Source organism: Oryzias latipes, chromosome 2 (genome assembly GCF_053564925.1).
Source record: "Oryzias latipes strain Hd-rR chromosome 2, Olatipes_Hd-rR_3.1".
Lineage (NCBI taxonomy): Eukaryota > Metazoa > Chordata > Actinopteri > Beloniformes > Adrianichthyidae > Oryzias > Oryzias latipes.
The window spans coordinates 11,908,879-11,922,844 of NC_136238.1; the positions used below are offsets into that span (position 1 = coordinate 11,908,879).

At 39.5% G+C, this 13,966-nt stretch overlaps 3 protein-coding genes across 5 annotated transcripts in view; 1 reads left to right on the forward strand and 2 right to left on the reverse strand.

The window, feature by feature from the left end:
* The window catches only part of trim25l (tripartite motif containing 25, like), a 10,617-nt gene extending 8,816 nt beyond the window's left edge, over positions 1-1,801 (reverse strand). Inside the window, exons 1-2 of one of the 3 annotated variants that reach the window (XM_078932486.1) lie at positions 1,718-1,801; positions 1,450-1,490 (exon numbers count right to left, since the gene is read on the reverse strand). Coding sequence is in view for 1 of the 3 variants with exons in the window: in XM_020710330.3 (XP_020565989.2) it covers positions 1,450-1,530 (81 nt within the window). In the remaining 2 variants the exon portion in view is untranslated. Of the gene's footprint in view, positions 1-1,449; positions 1,677-1,717 lie in introns of those variants that run through there. The other 2 variants (XM_020710330.3, XM_078932481.1) reach the window with 2 other exon arrangements.
* A 3,792-nt stretch (positions 1,802-5,593) lies between these two features.
* Positions 5,594-7,893, forward strand: nudt15 (nudix (nucleoside diphosphate linked moiety X)-type motif 15). The gene is made up of 3 exons (XM_004066568.5): positions 5,594-5,853; positions 6,554-6,750; positions 6,827-7,893. Exons 1-3 carry the CDS (start codon positions 5,705-5,707, stop codon positions 6,934-6,936), a joined length of 456 nt encoding a protein of 151 aa, XP_004066616.1. The 5' UTR covers positions 5,594-5,704; the 3' UTR covers positions 6,937-7,893.
* cpo (carboxypeptidase O) lies at positions 6,978-11,986 on the reverse strand. Its single transcript, XM_004066684.5, has 9 exons — positions 11,801-11,986; positions 10,557-10,596; positions 10,375-10,476; positions 10,197-10,301; positions 10,003-10,119; positions 9,635-9,725; positions 9,335-9,537; positions 7,405-7,489; positions 6,978-7,333 (listed from the first exon to the last, which is right to left on the reverse strand). Exons 1-9 carry the CDS (start codon positions 11,875-11,877, stop codon positions 7,062-7,064), a joined length of 1,092 nt encoding a protein of 363 aa, XP_004066732.2. The 5' UTR covers positions 11,878-11,986; the 3' UTR covers positions 6,978-7,061.
* Positions 11,987-13,966: the final 1,980 nt, after the last annotated feature.

Genomic DNA, 13,966 nt, shown 5'->3' on the forward strand with positions numbered 1-13,966 from the left:
ACCTTCTAACTCCTACTCAGAGTTGGACCTCAATGTTCATTTGTCTTCCTTGTACCTCTATTGAGGTCAATCTCCTTCTCCTCCCATGCCTCTACATAACTGCTCCCTCTTACTATCATACATTCTCAACTATCCTATGTATCTACCTGAATTCTAGTATTATCTACTCCTAGATAGTGCCCTCATCATCAATTGAGGTTGGTTACAACCTCAGCCTGACATTTGAACCCACAACTTTTCACTTTAGATACCTAGACTCTACCACTGAGCTACTCTGTCTACAGCAGATCAGGAATTCGTCGGTCATATTTGATCAAAATGTTGGCAAACACACCTACTACATACTACTGACGCCATCTTCTAGTTGGAGGAGATCTCCTATGTCCATCACCAGCTCAGTGGCTGAACGGTAGAGAGTCTGGACTAACAAGACAAACATTGAGAGTTCAAGTCCTGCTTCGGCTCCTATACACAGTCATCACTTTTCCTCTTCAGCGCTTTTAACAACTACAAACCTGAACTCATTTGAGGACTTAAGACCCTCATGTTCAAGCAGCTGTAGCTCAGCTGGATCAGAAACAGACTTTGAACTAACTGGTTGATGGTTCAAATCCCAGAGAAGGTTGTCATCTGGAGCAAGCTCATGGCCACATTGTCTCATTTGCAACATCATGACATTCCACGAGGGCCAGGTTGCACACATCAATCAGCCCTGCAAGTACTCCCACAACCCTTGAAAGAAACTTTATCCTTACCAGCAACAGTTATTTTTGTTTTCATTTAATATAAAGTTATTTTTACAATTACGGTTAGAGTAGGTTGGTGCAGTCAGGTCCTTCCCTGAAGTTCTGCTTCCCTCTTTACTTCTTGAGATCTTCTTGTTAAGCTCAAAGTTCATTTTTGACTAAGAACTGAGCTTTTATCCCTTGTGCTATCCTAGGCACTTTAACATTGGGAGTTGGGTCATCTGGACCCACAAGACTGAACTGGGCTGAACCTTTTTTCTTCAATGATTTGTGATCTTCACTGGTGTCCATGGATTACATGAAATCTTTCCACCTTTATCCACCTTTGTCATGGTAGGAAGAACACGTCAATATAAGGGTGGGGTCATCTGGACCCCACAAGATAGCACAAGGGTTAAATGGAAGATTATAAACTTTATGCAGAATATAAAATACTACGTCTGTAAATAGATGTGTACATGAACAGTTTAACTCCCAACCAAAAGCCAAAACATCTGCAGGAAATGGAGTTTTTTTACAAACTTTAAACAAAGTTGCGTTGTCCAGATGTGTCGTCTTTATGTCATAATTTAGAACATATATGTAAGAAAAGACGAGAAGTGGGGTAAACTTTGTGGTATGTCATGTGATGGATCAAAGGAGAACCAGATGTTCAGATGGTTTCAAACTTCACGGCTGGGGAAAAAAACAGGAAGTTCTTCACTTTTCTTTGCTCCAACAGCTTCCAAAACCTCCTCCACTCCACTGAAAGAAACAAAAAAGAAAGACAAAAAAAAAGACACATGAAGTTCAAGAAGGTCAAACTCTTGATGTGTTTGAAATTTAAATCTTTAGCTCAATTCCTGGAGTTTTGATGTTTTCCATGGTTTGTTTTCACATCTTTCTTGCACCAATAAGCTCAGAAGCAGCTGGATTATCCCTTGTGCTATCCTAGGCACTTTAACGTTGGGAGTTGGGTCATCTATACCCACTAGACAGTGCGCTGAACCTTTTTTCTTCAATGATTTGTGATCTTCACTGGTGTCCATGGATTACATGAAATCCTCTTCACCTTTATCCACCTTTGTCATGGTAGGAATAACATGTCAAAGTAAGGGTGGGCTCATCTAAGATAGCACAAGGGTTAGCAAAGAACAACACGGTTAGTTTTGAAACCACATGTTAAAAGTTGACACCTACCTGGGTGGGTTTGAGGGCGGAGTTGCTGCTGACTAGATGCTGATCCGTTGACATAGTTTCTAGAAAAAGTTTTTTTTTAGAATGATCATTTATGATGAGAAAAAAAAACGTAAAAACCATGATTAAAGTCCTTTTCGATCTCCGTGATGTGCAGGAAAACGATCAAAATCAAGAAAAAGGAGATGCCTGCAATGGGAGCAATCTGCCAGCAGGAGGCAGCATTTCCCTCTTTAGTTGAAGAAGCAGAGAAGATGCTCCTGAGGATGAGGAGAGCAATGGAACCACCCTGTTTTTATGACTCCATCACCCTGTAGGTCTCCATCCTCCTCCTCCTGCAACGACAACCTGCAGTTTCAGAATTTTAACTAATGCCATTTAGGATTTCTCCCTTCCAGTGAAGCAGCAGCAGCAACTCGTGATTTGAGGCCACAGGTGTGAAGGTCCTCTGGAGCATTGGCCAATAGAAATTCAGTTTCAAGGTTCCACTGATGGAGATGAAAGGAACCAACCAGCTGTTTGGACATGACGCCTTCATGCAGAACTAGTTCTGCTTGGACCCGAACACAGACCAGGAGCACAGAGGAAGGTCCTGTAAACAGTACACGGACTGCTTTATGGCTCATTACCCAACAAACCAAGCGGAATCTGAAAAGTAAACACAAAAAAAGCAAATTTGAGATGTAAAAAAAAACACAGTGGGCAGACGACCACAACAAAAACATGGAGAAGAACACATGCTGGTCGTACAGAAGCTGCTTTGTTCCTGTTTATGGCTTTCTTAAAAATACGTTTTTCTTGTTTAAAAAATAAAATAAAAAGCAGTTCGATTAAACATTCAAGTTTTAATTAGAGTTAATGAAGGCTATTTTCAGTAAACGAGGGGCTTTTTGGGGTTAATTGTGTACTGTCACTTTAAAAACTTTGCACAGAGCCTTCACTTGTAGAACAGCAGGTTTTCTTTCTGTCATTTTCTTTGGAGCCATGTGGCGTTTTGTGTATTTTCATTTGTTAACTAGCGGAAAAATTCCCTTTGGAATAATTTTGCACATTTGGAGTAATTCATCTTTTTTTTTTTTAATTGAGACAGAGTGAGGCTGGATCATTAAGACAGCTCCAGAGTCGTTTGTTAGTCATAGATAGAATTTTAAAGACCCACTCCAATGAAAATTAGGTTTTTGGTGTTTTCAACAGTTTCTTCTGGCTTTTTTTACATGATGGAGGCCAAATGTTTGGAAAATTAAGCTGAAAAGTGTATTTCTGAGTATGTCTTTATCCAAATTGTTGTGATTTGAGGTATCACTACAGCAATAGGGAGGGGAAGGAAGGGTGGAGTTGCTCCTCACCAACAGTGAGGCGAATTTCTAATAAACACTTGCCGCTCTGCAGAAACTATGTCTTAAAAAACAACACAACTGTTTTAGATTTTGGCTAAAAACAGCATAAAAATAACGAAAAGACCACTGGGAAAGTATTTAAAACAGATCAAAAGATGATTGGAGTGAGCCTTCTCTCAAAATCAGAAAAACCTGCATTTACTCTTCTTAGCAGTGTAGTTCTTTTTTTCAAAAGCGTGCCATTTTTTTTTTTTTTTTTTTGCTCTTCTTGGTTAAACAAACCAAAGAATATGCAAGTATACATTTAATTTTAGTTCTCTAACCCTTGTGCTATCCTAGGCACTTTAACGTTGGGAGTTGGGTCATCTAGACCCACTAGACAGTGGGCTGAACCTGTTTTCTTCAATGATCTTCACTGGTGTCCATGGATTACATGAAATCTTTCCACCTTTATCCACCTTTGTCATGGTAGGAATAACACGTCAATGGTCATCTTGACCCCATAGGATAGAACAAGGGTTAAAACTTAAAATTTTTGATTTTGTTAATTTTTTCTCAGAGGCACATCTGTTTACCTATTTTTGAGTTGATGTTTACAACTTTAGTCATCAAAAAATATTATTGTGATCTAAAAAAATAATTTAATGACAGATAATTGTAAATTTTATATCTTAAAAATGTTTCTACTACATCATCATACTAACAAAATGACGTTATCCAGACACTTTTGCACAAAATAATTAAAAAGGTTGGGAACTTCTTTCTATTTTTTGAACACTAAAATGTTTTTGCTGCTACGCTACGTATTTTGCAAAATACATTTTGAAACGATTTGATATGATTCTTTTTTTTAAATTGTTGATATGAAAAAGACAAACCCTTTAACCTAATGTAGCATCAATGCTAAATTGTGGTGATTGTTGTGAATAGCGGAAAAATGGCGCCATCTATTGAAAAACAAAAATATAACTCTTAATCTGCAATGAAATAATAAAAAAAAAAGTTTTTCCATGGAACAAAACAAATTTTTTTCAATTTCTTTCCATTGATGTACAAAAGTTAAGATATTTTAGTTATTAAAACTCTTTGACTTTAAATGTTTGAATGAAAATCCTTTGAATTGAGCTAAAACGACTTACAAACAGTTGTTTTCACCTGCTGCCTCACAAATGCTGCAGAAAGTGCTGCTTCTTAAAATGTGTTGGCAGAAACATCCCATAAAAGGCTTCCAGGTGGGGAAAATGTTTGCTTTCGGGGAAAATGGCGATCTTAACCTCGCAGGATGTCCTCCAACAGCATTAGAGCCACATCTTACAGCCGCTCCACAGACACAGATGCCATTTGCGGCTCCATTACAGCTTCTGTGAGGGCATCACTGCCGAGCCCACAAACAAAAACGCCACCTTGGAGAAGAAACTCAGAGAAAATAATAATACATGAGGTTCCAACAAATCTAACTTATTCAGTGACCACCTGAAAATTTGCATTATAGGTTGAAGAAACAGAAACAAAACTTATGGCTCTGGTTCAGTTAAAACGTTTAAGTTTCTTTCTTTTTATTACCAACATTTATTTACTCTTTTTTCTACTTTTAGAGAATCATTAAGTTCCCAAGTCCTTTGAGTGTAATAATAATCAAAACAAAGTAAAAGTGTTCTATAGATTTACAGGAAATAACATTTTTTGTCCATATTCAGGCTCTGAGATTAGGTTTTGGGGGGGTCCTGTCCAAACAAATGTATATTTTGAGAATTTTTACACTACAACCCAAAACCACTCCCAAGACTTTTGTGAAAAACTATGATTATTTTTCATAGTTAATAATTGATTTATAGGGTTAAATCACTGTTTCAACTCATTATTACCAAAAAAAGTATTACTGATAAATACATTTTTATTCCAATTATACTGATATGCGGATTTAGTGCAGCTCTAAAAATAAGTAAATAAATAAATCTGTTATGTCAGCATTTGCAAAGAAAATACCAGCAGTAATTATTTTGCTCCCCTTCCAGTTTTTAAAAGTATTTAAAAATGAATTTATTTTAATATATAGTCATAAAGGTAAATTGTTTCAAATTAATTTTTTATTAGAGCCTTGGATTTTTATTTTTTTAAATGACAGAATTTGTGACGTCATTTTTTGGACAATTTATTTTATTTTTCTTAATAATTAATAGCCTTCCATGACTATTTATGTGAAAATAATTGAGTATATATAACATTCTATATACTGTAAAAAAATTATAAGACTGCAAAATTAAAAAAAACTAAAACCTAACTTCAATTAAAAAATTTAAACTAAATAGAAAAAAAGCGAATTTTATATTTTATAAAGTTAAAAATGTTCGTTGTATTTGTCGAGTTTTATAGGCGTTTCGATTAAACCGGAAGTGAGCAGCGGGGCCGCCGTTCGTTGTACTCCGCTGTCTTTGAAAGCGGAAAATGTCGGACAAACCTGCTAAACGACCGGGGGTCGGTGTCGGGGTTCTGGTCACAGACTTGGCCCACCCAGGCTGTGTTCTTTTGGGGAAGCGGAGGAGCGAAATGGGCCGAGGAACCTACCAACTCCCCGGCGGGCACCTGGAGTTTGGGTGGGAAGTAAACTTGATCGCTTGACGTTTACAGACGGAACATTTATGCGTGAGCACCGTCTGTATTTGATACGTTTATTTTGAAGGAAACTGTCAGATTGTAGAACAGGAGCTTCTTTATGATTAAGAAATCGTTTGTTGTGTTTGAAAAGTTTGCATTCACGCGCCTTTTAGATGCAAAAGTTCCCTTTTGCCCCAACAGGGAGTTCACCCCCCCCCCTTATTAGTATTCATTTGTTTTCATTAAAACCTCTATTAAAATGTTCTTTCTTTGAAGGAATTGAATTAAAAAACAATGTATTAAGTACTTACTTTTTTAAAATTACAAACCTTTTATTTATTTATGCATAAAGAATTGCAAGGCTGACCTCCAAGTTGCAGACCCTTAACCTGAAACAACAACAAGGATCGTCAAGAATTCATTTAAATCTAAAAATGTATTATTTATTTCACAGGCAAAAAGCAAATTACATTTTTTTTTGTATAACTAAAAGTGACTTGTTTTGGAGGCAGAGGGCTAACCTGGACCTCCTGTGTTTATTTTGTTTCCACAAGATTTTTTTACATTCATTTTCTAAATCAAGTTACTGTAAAACCCTACATGTTGTTGTGAAAACTAAACATAAAAGAAGCTTTTTTTTTTAATTCATCACAGACAGAAGCTAAAGGGATAGATTCTTCCTTTTTCTGTCAACCCCAGTGAATCATGGGAGGAATGCGCCGTCAGGGAAGTGCTGGAAGAAGCCGGAGTGCACCTGGGGAAGGTGCGCTTCGCTTCAGTGGTGAACTCCATCCGGCTGGAGGAGCAGTACCACTACGTCACAATTATCATGCAGGGCGAGCTGGACAGGAGGAGGTCAGGAGAGCCCGAGAACCTGGAGCCGGAGAAGAACGAAGGTGCGTGAAGACACATTGATCCTTTTTTTTTTTTTCTTTAGGTTAGAAGGTTCTCATCTTGTTCTTCTGCTCCTAGGCTGGACGTGGACACGCTGGGACCAGTTTCCACCTGAGCAAAAGCTTTTCCTGCCGCTGGCCACACTAAGAAAAGAAGGTTTTCAACCCTTCACAGAGACCCAGATCTAACAGTTACCATGGAAACCTTTTGGTTCAACCAAAAAATTGACTTTTTTTGTTACTCATTTTTTACTTTTTCACTTTTATTGAACTCCAGATTTTCATCATATAGTGCATAAAACCCGCAGGTGTGCTCAGGAAGACATCAGGTTGACTCTGGCGACGCCTGCTGCCAACAGCACGCTCCAGAAGCTGGCTGCCGCGGTAACCGCGGCACCGCTGAAGGTCTTGTCGTGGGCGTAGGTGATGATGTGCAGAGCTCCGCCGTAGGCCTCCTCGCAGGTCGGCTGGATCTGGTCCTCTGGAAGCTCGAAGGCGAACTCCCCTTTGTCCCTCAGCTCAAAGGTGTAGGTGTAGGGGATCCCCTGCATCCGAGCCCAGTCTCTGGAGGACCCAGAGTTGGGGTCTGCAAACCAGGTTTGTAGTCATCGGGACTGAGCGTATCAAAACAGCACTGGCGGGTTTGGATCTACGTACATAAAACATCGGGCGAAGCTCCAACGGTGTAGTTCTTCTTGTGCACGTTCCAGATGGCTGTAGCCGCAGCCAGCCCCACCTCCATCTGAGGAACCAGACAGCAGAGCTTCTCAAGCTACGTTCACACCAGACAAGCAGGGAGGGGCTTCTTCTTTTTCCTTTTTCTAGTAGCGCATGTTTGCCACAGTTGGCAGAGGCTGCCAGATGCAGAGGCATCTCTGTGAGGCAAAGCCTTCCATCTGCAGACATCAGGACTCAGTTTTCCATGAAAACTTTTCCACGCCTGTTTCTGTTTCTCTCTACACTTTGAGTTTTATTCACGCGTCATTTCATGTCGTTGGGTGCGAGGGATCGGGAGGATTGAGGTTATTCTGTTTGTTTTAGAATTGTATTTTCTAATTGTTTTTAAACCTGTAAATTACTTTGTGTTGCTGGTGTATAAAAAGTGCCTTATAAATAAAGTTTTAATTTGAAAGAACACCAAGTAAATCCTTCTGGAGCTTCACGATTTGTGGTGGCGAGACATGAACAGAAGTTCTCACAGGTGGGAATGTGTGACAACGTCTGTGATGGTCGCACCTTTGAGGAGGAGTGTAATGGCTCGGTGCAGAGACGCCGCGGTTCAGTTTCATTCAGTGTGCCTTCCAAAACAAAACCCCCAAATACTGAACTTGTCATCTTCTGGGTCTTAAGGTTCATCATTTTCCCCTTGGTTTCTTTTTATAAAAGCAGAAAGAATTTTATGATGTCCAATCCTACCATCACTGAGGTCTACTCACTATAGATCTTGGGGGCGATTTACAGGTTGTAACAGCACGATAGCCTGTTGGTTGAACGTCTTCCCCCAGACTCTTATATTCTCGGCTTGAATCCGAAGTTTGATCAAATCAAATACTAAAAAATGGACCCAGAGCCTCAATGCCTGACATTCAGCAGTTCAGTTAGGAAGATGAACCACCAAATGGTGTCAAATGTGGAGAATAAATTTCACTCTCAGGTGTCTGAAACTTTTCTAGAGCTTCTTATAGTTCCTACCTTTCCTAAACAGGATTATTTCTCTCCAACTTGTCTGGCTGCTAAATGCTATGGGGGCAACAGCTCGTGGCCCCTGTCCATGTTTCTTTTAGGATGGTCAATACCTGCTTTGTCATGTAAGGATGCTGGAACCAACCCCAGCTACTACAGCTAAGAAGGTGGGGCACACCCTAAGTTTATCAAAGGGCCTAATACTCTCATGCTCACTCTGAAGGGACAGCTTAAATTCAAAAAGATTAAACAGGCTTGAAAGATGGATCGGAAGAAATCTTTGCAGGATATTTAAAACATTTATACTACAATTATTTGGCGCCTCCAGGGTAAAAAATTGACGATATTCTCTGGGAATTTTTCAAATCCAAAAATCAAAATAATTAAAGTTGGTTATTTAAAGATTTTAGGTATGTGATTAGGCGTTTTACATTTCCAAAGTTAATCTCTGGATTAACCTTTAAGCAAATAGGGTTGAATCTTCTTTAACAACCAGTCAAAGAAAACTGATGATGTTCATGAAAACAGCCCAAAAGAACCAAGGCTGACCAAACCGGAAACCTCAGAAGTGCCAGTACTGGTTGAGTTTCAGTAAAAGACGGGCTAAATTCAAAAAGCATTGAATATTTCATTTTGGATTTGGCTAACCTGGCTGGACAGGGGGACTTTTTTAGAGTGTACAACACCTTTGACCTTAAAAGTTAGGTAGGCTCCAGTGACCCCAGACAGAAATAAAGCAGGTTTACAGGATGGATAGATTTGGTTCAACTATTTGGGAGTGTTTTGTTGAACTCTTTTAGTAATTTTTTCTAACCCCATCAAATCAAATCAGATTCCAACCACTTAACCTTTGGATTCTCAAACTCTACAGGAAGTGACCGCAGTTATGCATTGCTGTGTTTACCAGCTCATTGTAGTTGGGGGCGGTGAAGTTAGGGTGTCCATAGGGAACCAGCAGCAGTTGGCCATAGGAGTGAATCGTGAGGAAACACAGGATGTCGTCCTTTCGACTTCCTACAAAGTAGGTAACGGCCTGCGCCTCAGGCTCAGACACAGGCTGGGACCCGCAATAGATGTTCGAAGAGCAGTTGAATGATATTCCTATGGCTGGAAAAAAAAAACAAAAAAAAAAAAAACAAGCCATCAGGTCTTGACATTATCTGTCCAAGTGGACATATGGGTGGAAAACTGCAGCAAAACTCACTGCCCCAGTTGGCATCAAAGTTGCGGTTGAGGTCAGTGCCGTAACAGTCGCCCGAAGGTCCCGGTGACCTGTTCTTCCTCCACAGCCGAGTCTTGATAAACCAGGATGTTCAGTCAGTCATGACTCAATTTAGTTAAGCCATAAATGAGCACTTGACATTTTTTGCACACGTTAAATGTCCTCCGCTGTACGGGTTGGGTGCGTTATTGCTGCCTTCATCAGTTTACAGATGAGCAGAAATGCTTGTCCTCTGTGATCTGAATGGTACCGATTAGAACTGGAGTGAAGTTCCCTTAATAGTCAATTATCCTGTTCAGCTGAGCTTCATTCAAAGACGGAAAAAGCTATTGGATAAGCAGCAAACTCACCGTATTGTCCTTCCAAGAATACATGTAGCCGTCAATGTTAAGCACCGGTGTGACATAAAAGTCCATGTTCCTCATCATCGTTTCAATCTTTGTGTCGGTTTTGTAGCTTTGCAGGATCTAATTGGAAAATACAAGCCGGAACGTCAGCATGAAACGTTTCTTTCTCTTCTCTGCACGGGTTTCAGGTCCTTTACCTGTTTGACGAAGTACTGGCAAAAGGCCGGGGCAATCCACTCCCTGGCGTGAATGCCGCAGTCCATCCAGATGGCTTTTTTTCTCTTCTCACTTTCGAGACCAATCTGGGAAACCATATCAGCTCAAACAAACCCTCTTTAGACATATTTTACATTTAAAGTTAGAAGTTTGCGTCACCTTCAGCAAACTGATGGTCCTCTTTTCATACGTCTGTCCGTAGTCCACTATGGTAACAACATCAGGGTAATCCATCACCATCTGTGCCATCCAGTTACTGATCTACAAACATTGTGCTACATATTAAAAAAACTGGGTTTTTAACTGTAGATTTTTTTCCACACAGGAAAGTAAGAACTCACCTCCTCCATGGGATGATATTTGTAGTAGTCATATTCTGCTCTGTTGTAGAAAAAATACATGATTTGTAACTGTAGATACAAAGTATATCATGCAAGGTTAAAGTCCCATCAATGAAATTTGTTCTTGTGACCCCTATGAAACGGTTTAGTGGTTTAACCCCTCAGTTCAACCCTGTAAAGCTGACTGTCAAACAGGGAGATTTTGGGGCCCTGTTATTTAGAGTTTTTGGTATGACCCAACCGTGGATTTGAACCAACGATCACTACGTTTCAGGAGAGGCACTTTCCCACCAATGAAGTCATGTGGACTTGGCTCAAAATGGTAATAAATGTTAAACTTTTGTCTGGTTTGTTTTTTTCTTCCATACTCAGAAATGAACCAAAGACTGAAGCGGACCAAAATGCCAGGACAAATCTTGCAATCAAGATTGGGGGGAGAATTGCCAATAATTTTGATCTACAGGATCACACATCTTCATTATTCCAAATTTATCTTCTTAGACAGTTTTCACTTTTTCCTGCTTTGTCAATTTTTTGTAGTGCAATTGTTCCATCGCTACTTGTCTCTTTCTGGGACATCAGAACATTTTCTCATCTACCTGCCTAAATACCTTTGTTTTGGTTTGGCACATTTCTGGAGGACATTCTGTACCTGGAATATTAGGAAGGCCTTGACTGTGATGAGCAAAGCACCCCCAAGAGGTGTACCAATTTTAAGAGTCAGTGTAGGTTCTCATTTGTCTCATTCAGGTAGAGTCCATCAAAGTAGTCGGTGAAAAAAAAAAAAAAACTCAACTAGACTTGATTTGTTGACGCTTATGGAAGATGTGAACCTTTTTTTCATTTTAACAATCACCTGGTGAAATTCATGAATAAGCGTGATTTGGGCTGTCAAAAATCAAAGAGTTGTTCCTCATTGATAAAGTATAATTATCCCAGGCAGCAGTGGATGCACTTTATTTTTCTCAGACAAAACTTCTTTTTTATGTGTCAGCTCAACAAGAGGAAAGGTTTGTGAAGTGTGAAGCTGAAGGTTTTACAAAGCTGCTTCTCAAAATAGAAAGTATTTTTTCTTCTGACATATATATATATATATATATATATATATATATATATATATATATATATATATATATATATATATATATACACACAATATATACACACACACAGATAAACAAATATGTATGTGTGTGTGTGTATGTATATATATATATACATAATAGTTTTTCAGATGGACTCACCCTTTTACAGTTGCTGCTGAGAGTATTGAGAGCAGCGCCACAAAATGTAATCCCAAAAAGTTCGTCATTATTGACATATATAAAATAAAATCTTTTTTTGTCAATGTCACTGGCCTCGAGGAAACCTTTAAGTGTACACGCAGCAGATAAACACACACCTTTGCTTCACACTGACAAACACACGTGCTGCTGGTTAATCTTTTATTCGATGATTGCGAGCTTCTTTTGCATCAACACTGATAACACCTGTAGTTTGTTTTTAAACATAGGTATTAAAATTTATATGTGAGCCACGCCTCCTGGAACGAATCAAATGATTCATTTCAGAGTTAAATGGGGGAGTGGAAATGATATTTATCTCCTTCTACAGCTGGAATATTTATCAGGAATATAAGGGAAATTGAGTTAAACAATTCATTGTCATCCACCAACGTGATTCCATTTTCTGCCGGCGCCTCATTCCGCTCTCAGCTGCTCGTGGGCCGGAGTCCACTCCGGCTTTCAATTCATATCTAATTATTTCAATTTTCGTCTGTAAATGACAATACAGTAGTCTTTCAGAGATACACAGAGATCTGAAAATCAATCTTTTATCTGGAAAGTTGAGCTCGCCGGGAGGAAGTAACGTTACTGGTGAACTCTGTAACCAATGTAATCCTTTGTAGATTAAAAATAGGGAGGGGATTAGGAGGGGGAAAAAATGCTCATAAAACTGGAGATAAAAATGAGCAAAAGTCCACATGGTCATAAAAAAACACATTATAAATATTCAAACCCAGCGAGAAAACCAACAAAAGTAGCATTTATTTTACTGCTGTCACAAGGAGCAGCAGATAGTGACCAGGTTTTGTTGCCTTGTCTGGTTTATCATATCAGCAACTTTAAAACCATTGCTGTACATGTTTAATGTGTGCCTAAAAGAGGCTGCAGAACCCAGATTAAGTGGTGAAATTAATCAAATTCTTTCTTTCACTCTTAAAAGACTGTAATGCTTTCATTTCGTGCATTTTTTCAGTAAAAAAGGAGACTTTAACTCTACTTTTAGTGCTGGAATCTGGTCAGTAGAGGTCAGAAGAACATTGGTGTGAAGCCTGCTGTGTGTGAGTCGTGATGGCGTGAGGAGAGCAGTCCACCCACTCAAGGCCACGTCACCACCTACAGCTCATTAGAAAGCAATGACATCAAACAAAAAACACCAGCTCGCCGCATTCTCCCGCCATTGTTCTGCCCTGTTCTATTCAAACGCCGAGGTAGACGAGGAAGAATGATTCACACCAAAGTCCGCTTTGTCGCATGCTGATTTCCGCCCAGCAGGACTTCCTCCACAACATCTCAGTGAACGTCGCTTTTGCAGATTCGAACCTCTGCTGCGTCGTTCCAAATTCCCTGGCAGATCCTTTATGAAGCCGTCCACTCCTAAAAAGGACACACAAACGAGTTCATGTGGTTGACAAACGTCACCTTATTTACTGCCTGCAGCAGGCATGGACTGCAGGACCATATTGTTTTTGCAATATGTTCTCAAGTGTGTGTGAGGGAAAATCTGCCACAAACTCAAAAACTCACCAGAATTTGCGCTCTCTCCATACCTGGGGTAAATGTTAGGCATAGTGAACGACCCCTCCCACAAAATGATGACATGACATATTGCACAGATGAAAATTGGTCACATGTGAATGTACGTGAGACAAGTTGTGGTCTTTGTATGAAATTTCCCCAGATTTATCACTAATGAACCTCGTTAAAACCTCAGCAGGAGTATGCTTATATGCAATTAAATAGTGATTTGTGCGCCAGTTATGTCATTTTGATGTGATATGTGTGCCAAACGGATAATGTAAAAGTTCAACATCGGTGGTACAAGCGGGAAAAGCCTGGTAGACATACGTGGAACAGTCACAGAAAGTCATACATTTACATACGCATCTTGTAAAAATGACCCACGATTGTGAAAGATTTACCTAATAATCAACTATGTTAAATATGCATAAACTGCGTAATTCTCAATAGACCAAAAATGTTTAACATCTAAAAAAGAACAGACTTTACGTAAAGACCCGTCGGCTGGAACCCTAAACGGACGTCTGCGCACATCGTTGAACGCAACACTTTGACATGATGTATATCACGCATGTACCACGAAAGAGCAAAATTTCATACGTGGAA

Excerpts from the sequence above, each read along its gene's own strand:
- nudt15 (XM_004066568.5), top strand. The coding sequence starts at position 5,705 with ATGTCGGACAAACCTGCTAAACGACCGGGGGTCGGTGTCGGGGTTCTG. Across the intron at positions 5,854-6,553 it reads GGCGGGCACCTGGAGTTTGG|TGAATCATGGGAGGAATGCG; the intron begins GTGGGAAGTAAA and ends TGTCAACCCCAG. Across the intron at positions 6,751-6,826 it reads GGAGCCGGAGAAGAACGAAG|GCTGGACGTGGACACGCTGG; the intron begins GTGCGTGAAGAC and ends TTCTGCTCCTAG.
- cpo (XM_004066684.5), bottom strand. The coding sequence starts at position 11,877 with ATGTCAATAATGACGAACTTTTTGGGATTACATTTTGTGGCGCTGCTC. Across the intron at positions 10,597-11,800 it reads TCAGCAGCAACTGTAAAAGG|AGCAGAATATGACTACTACA; the intron begins GTGAGTCCATCT and ends TTTCTACAACAG. Across the intron at positions 10,477-10,556 it reads AATATCATCCCATGGAGGAG|ATCAGTAACTGGATGGCACA; the intron begins GTGAGTTCTTAC and ends CAATGTTTGTAG.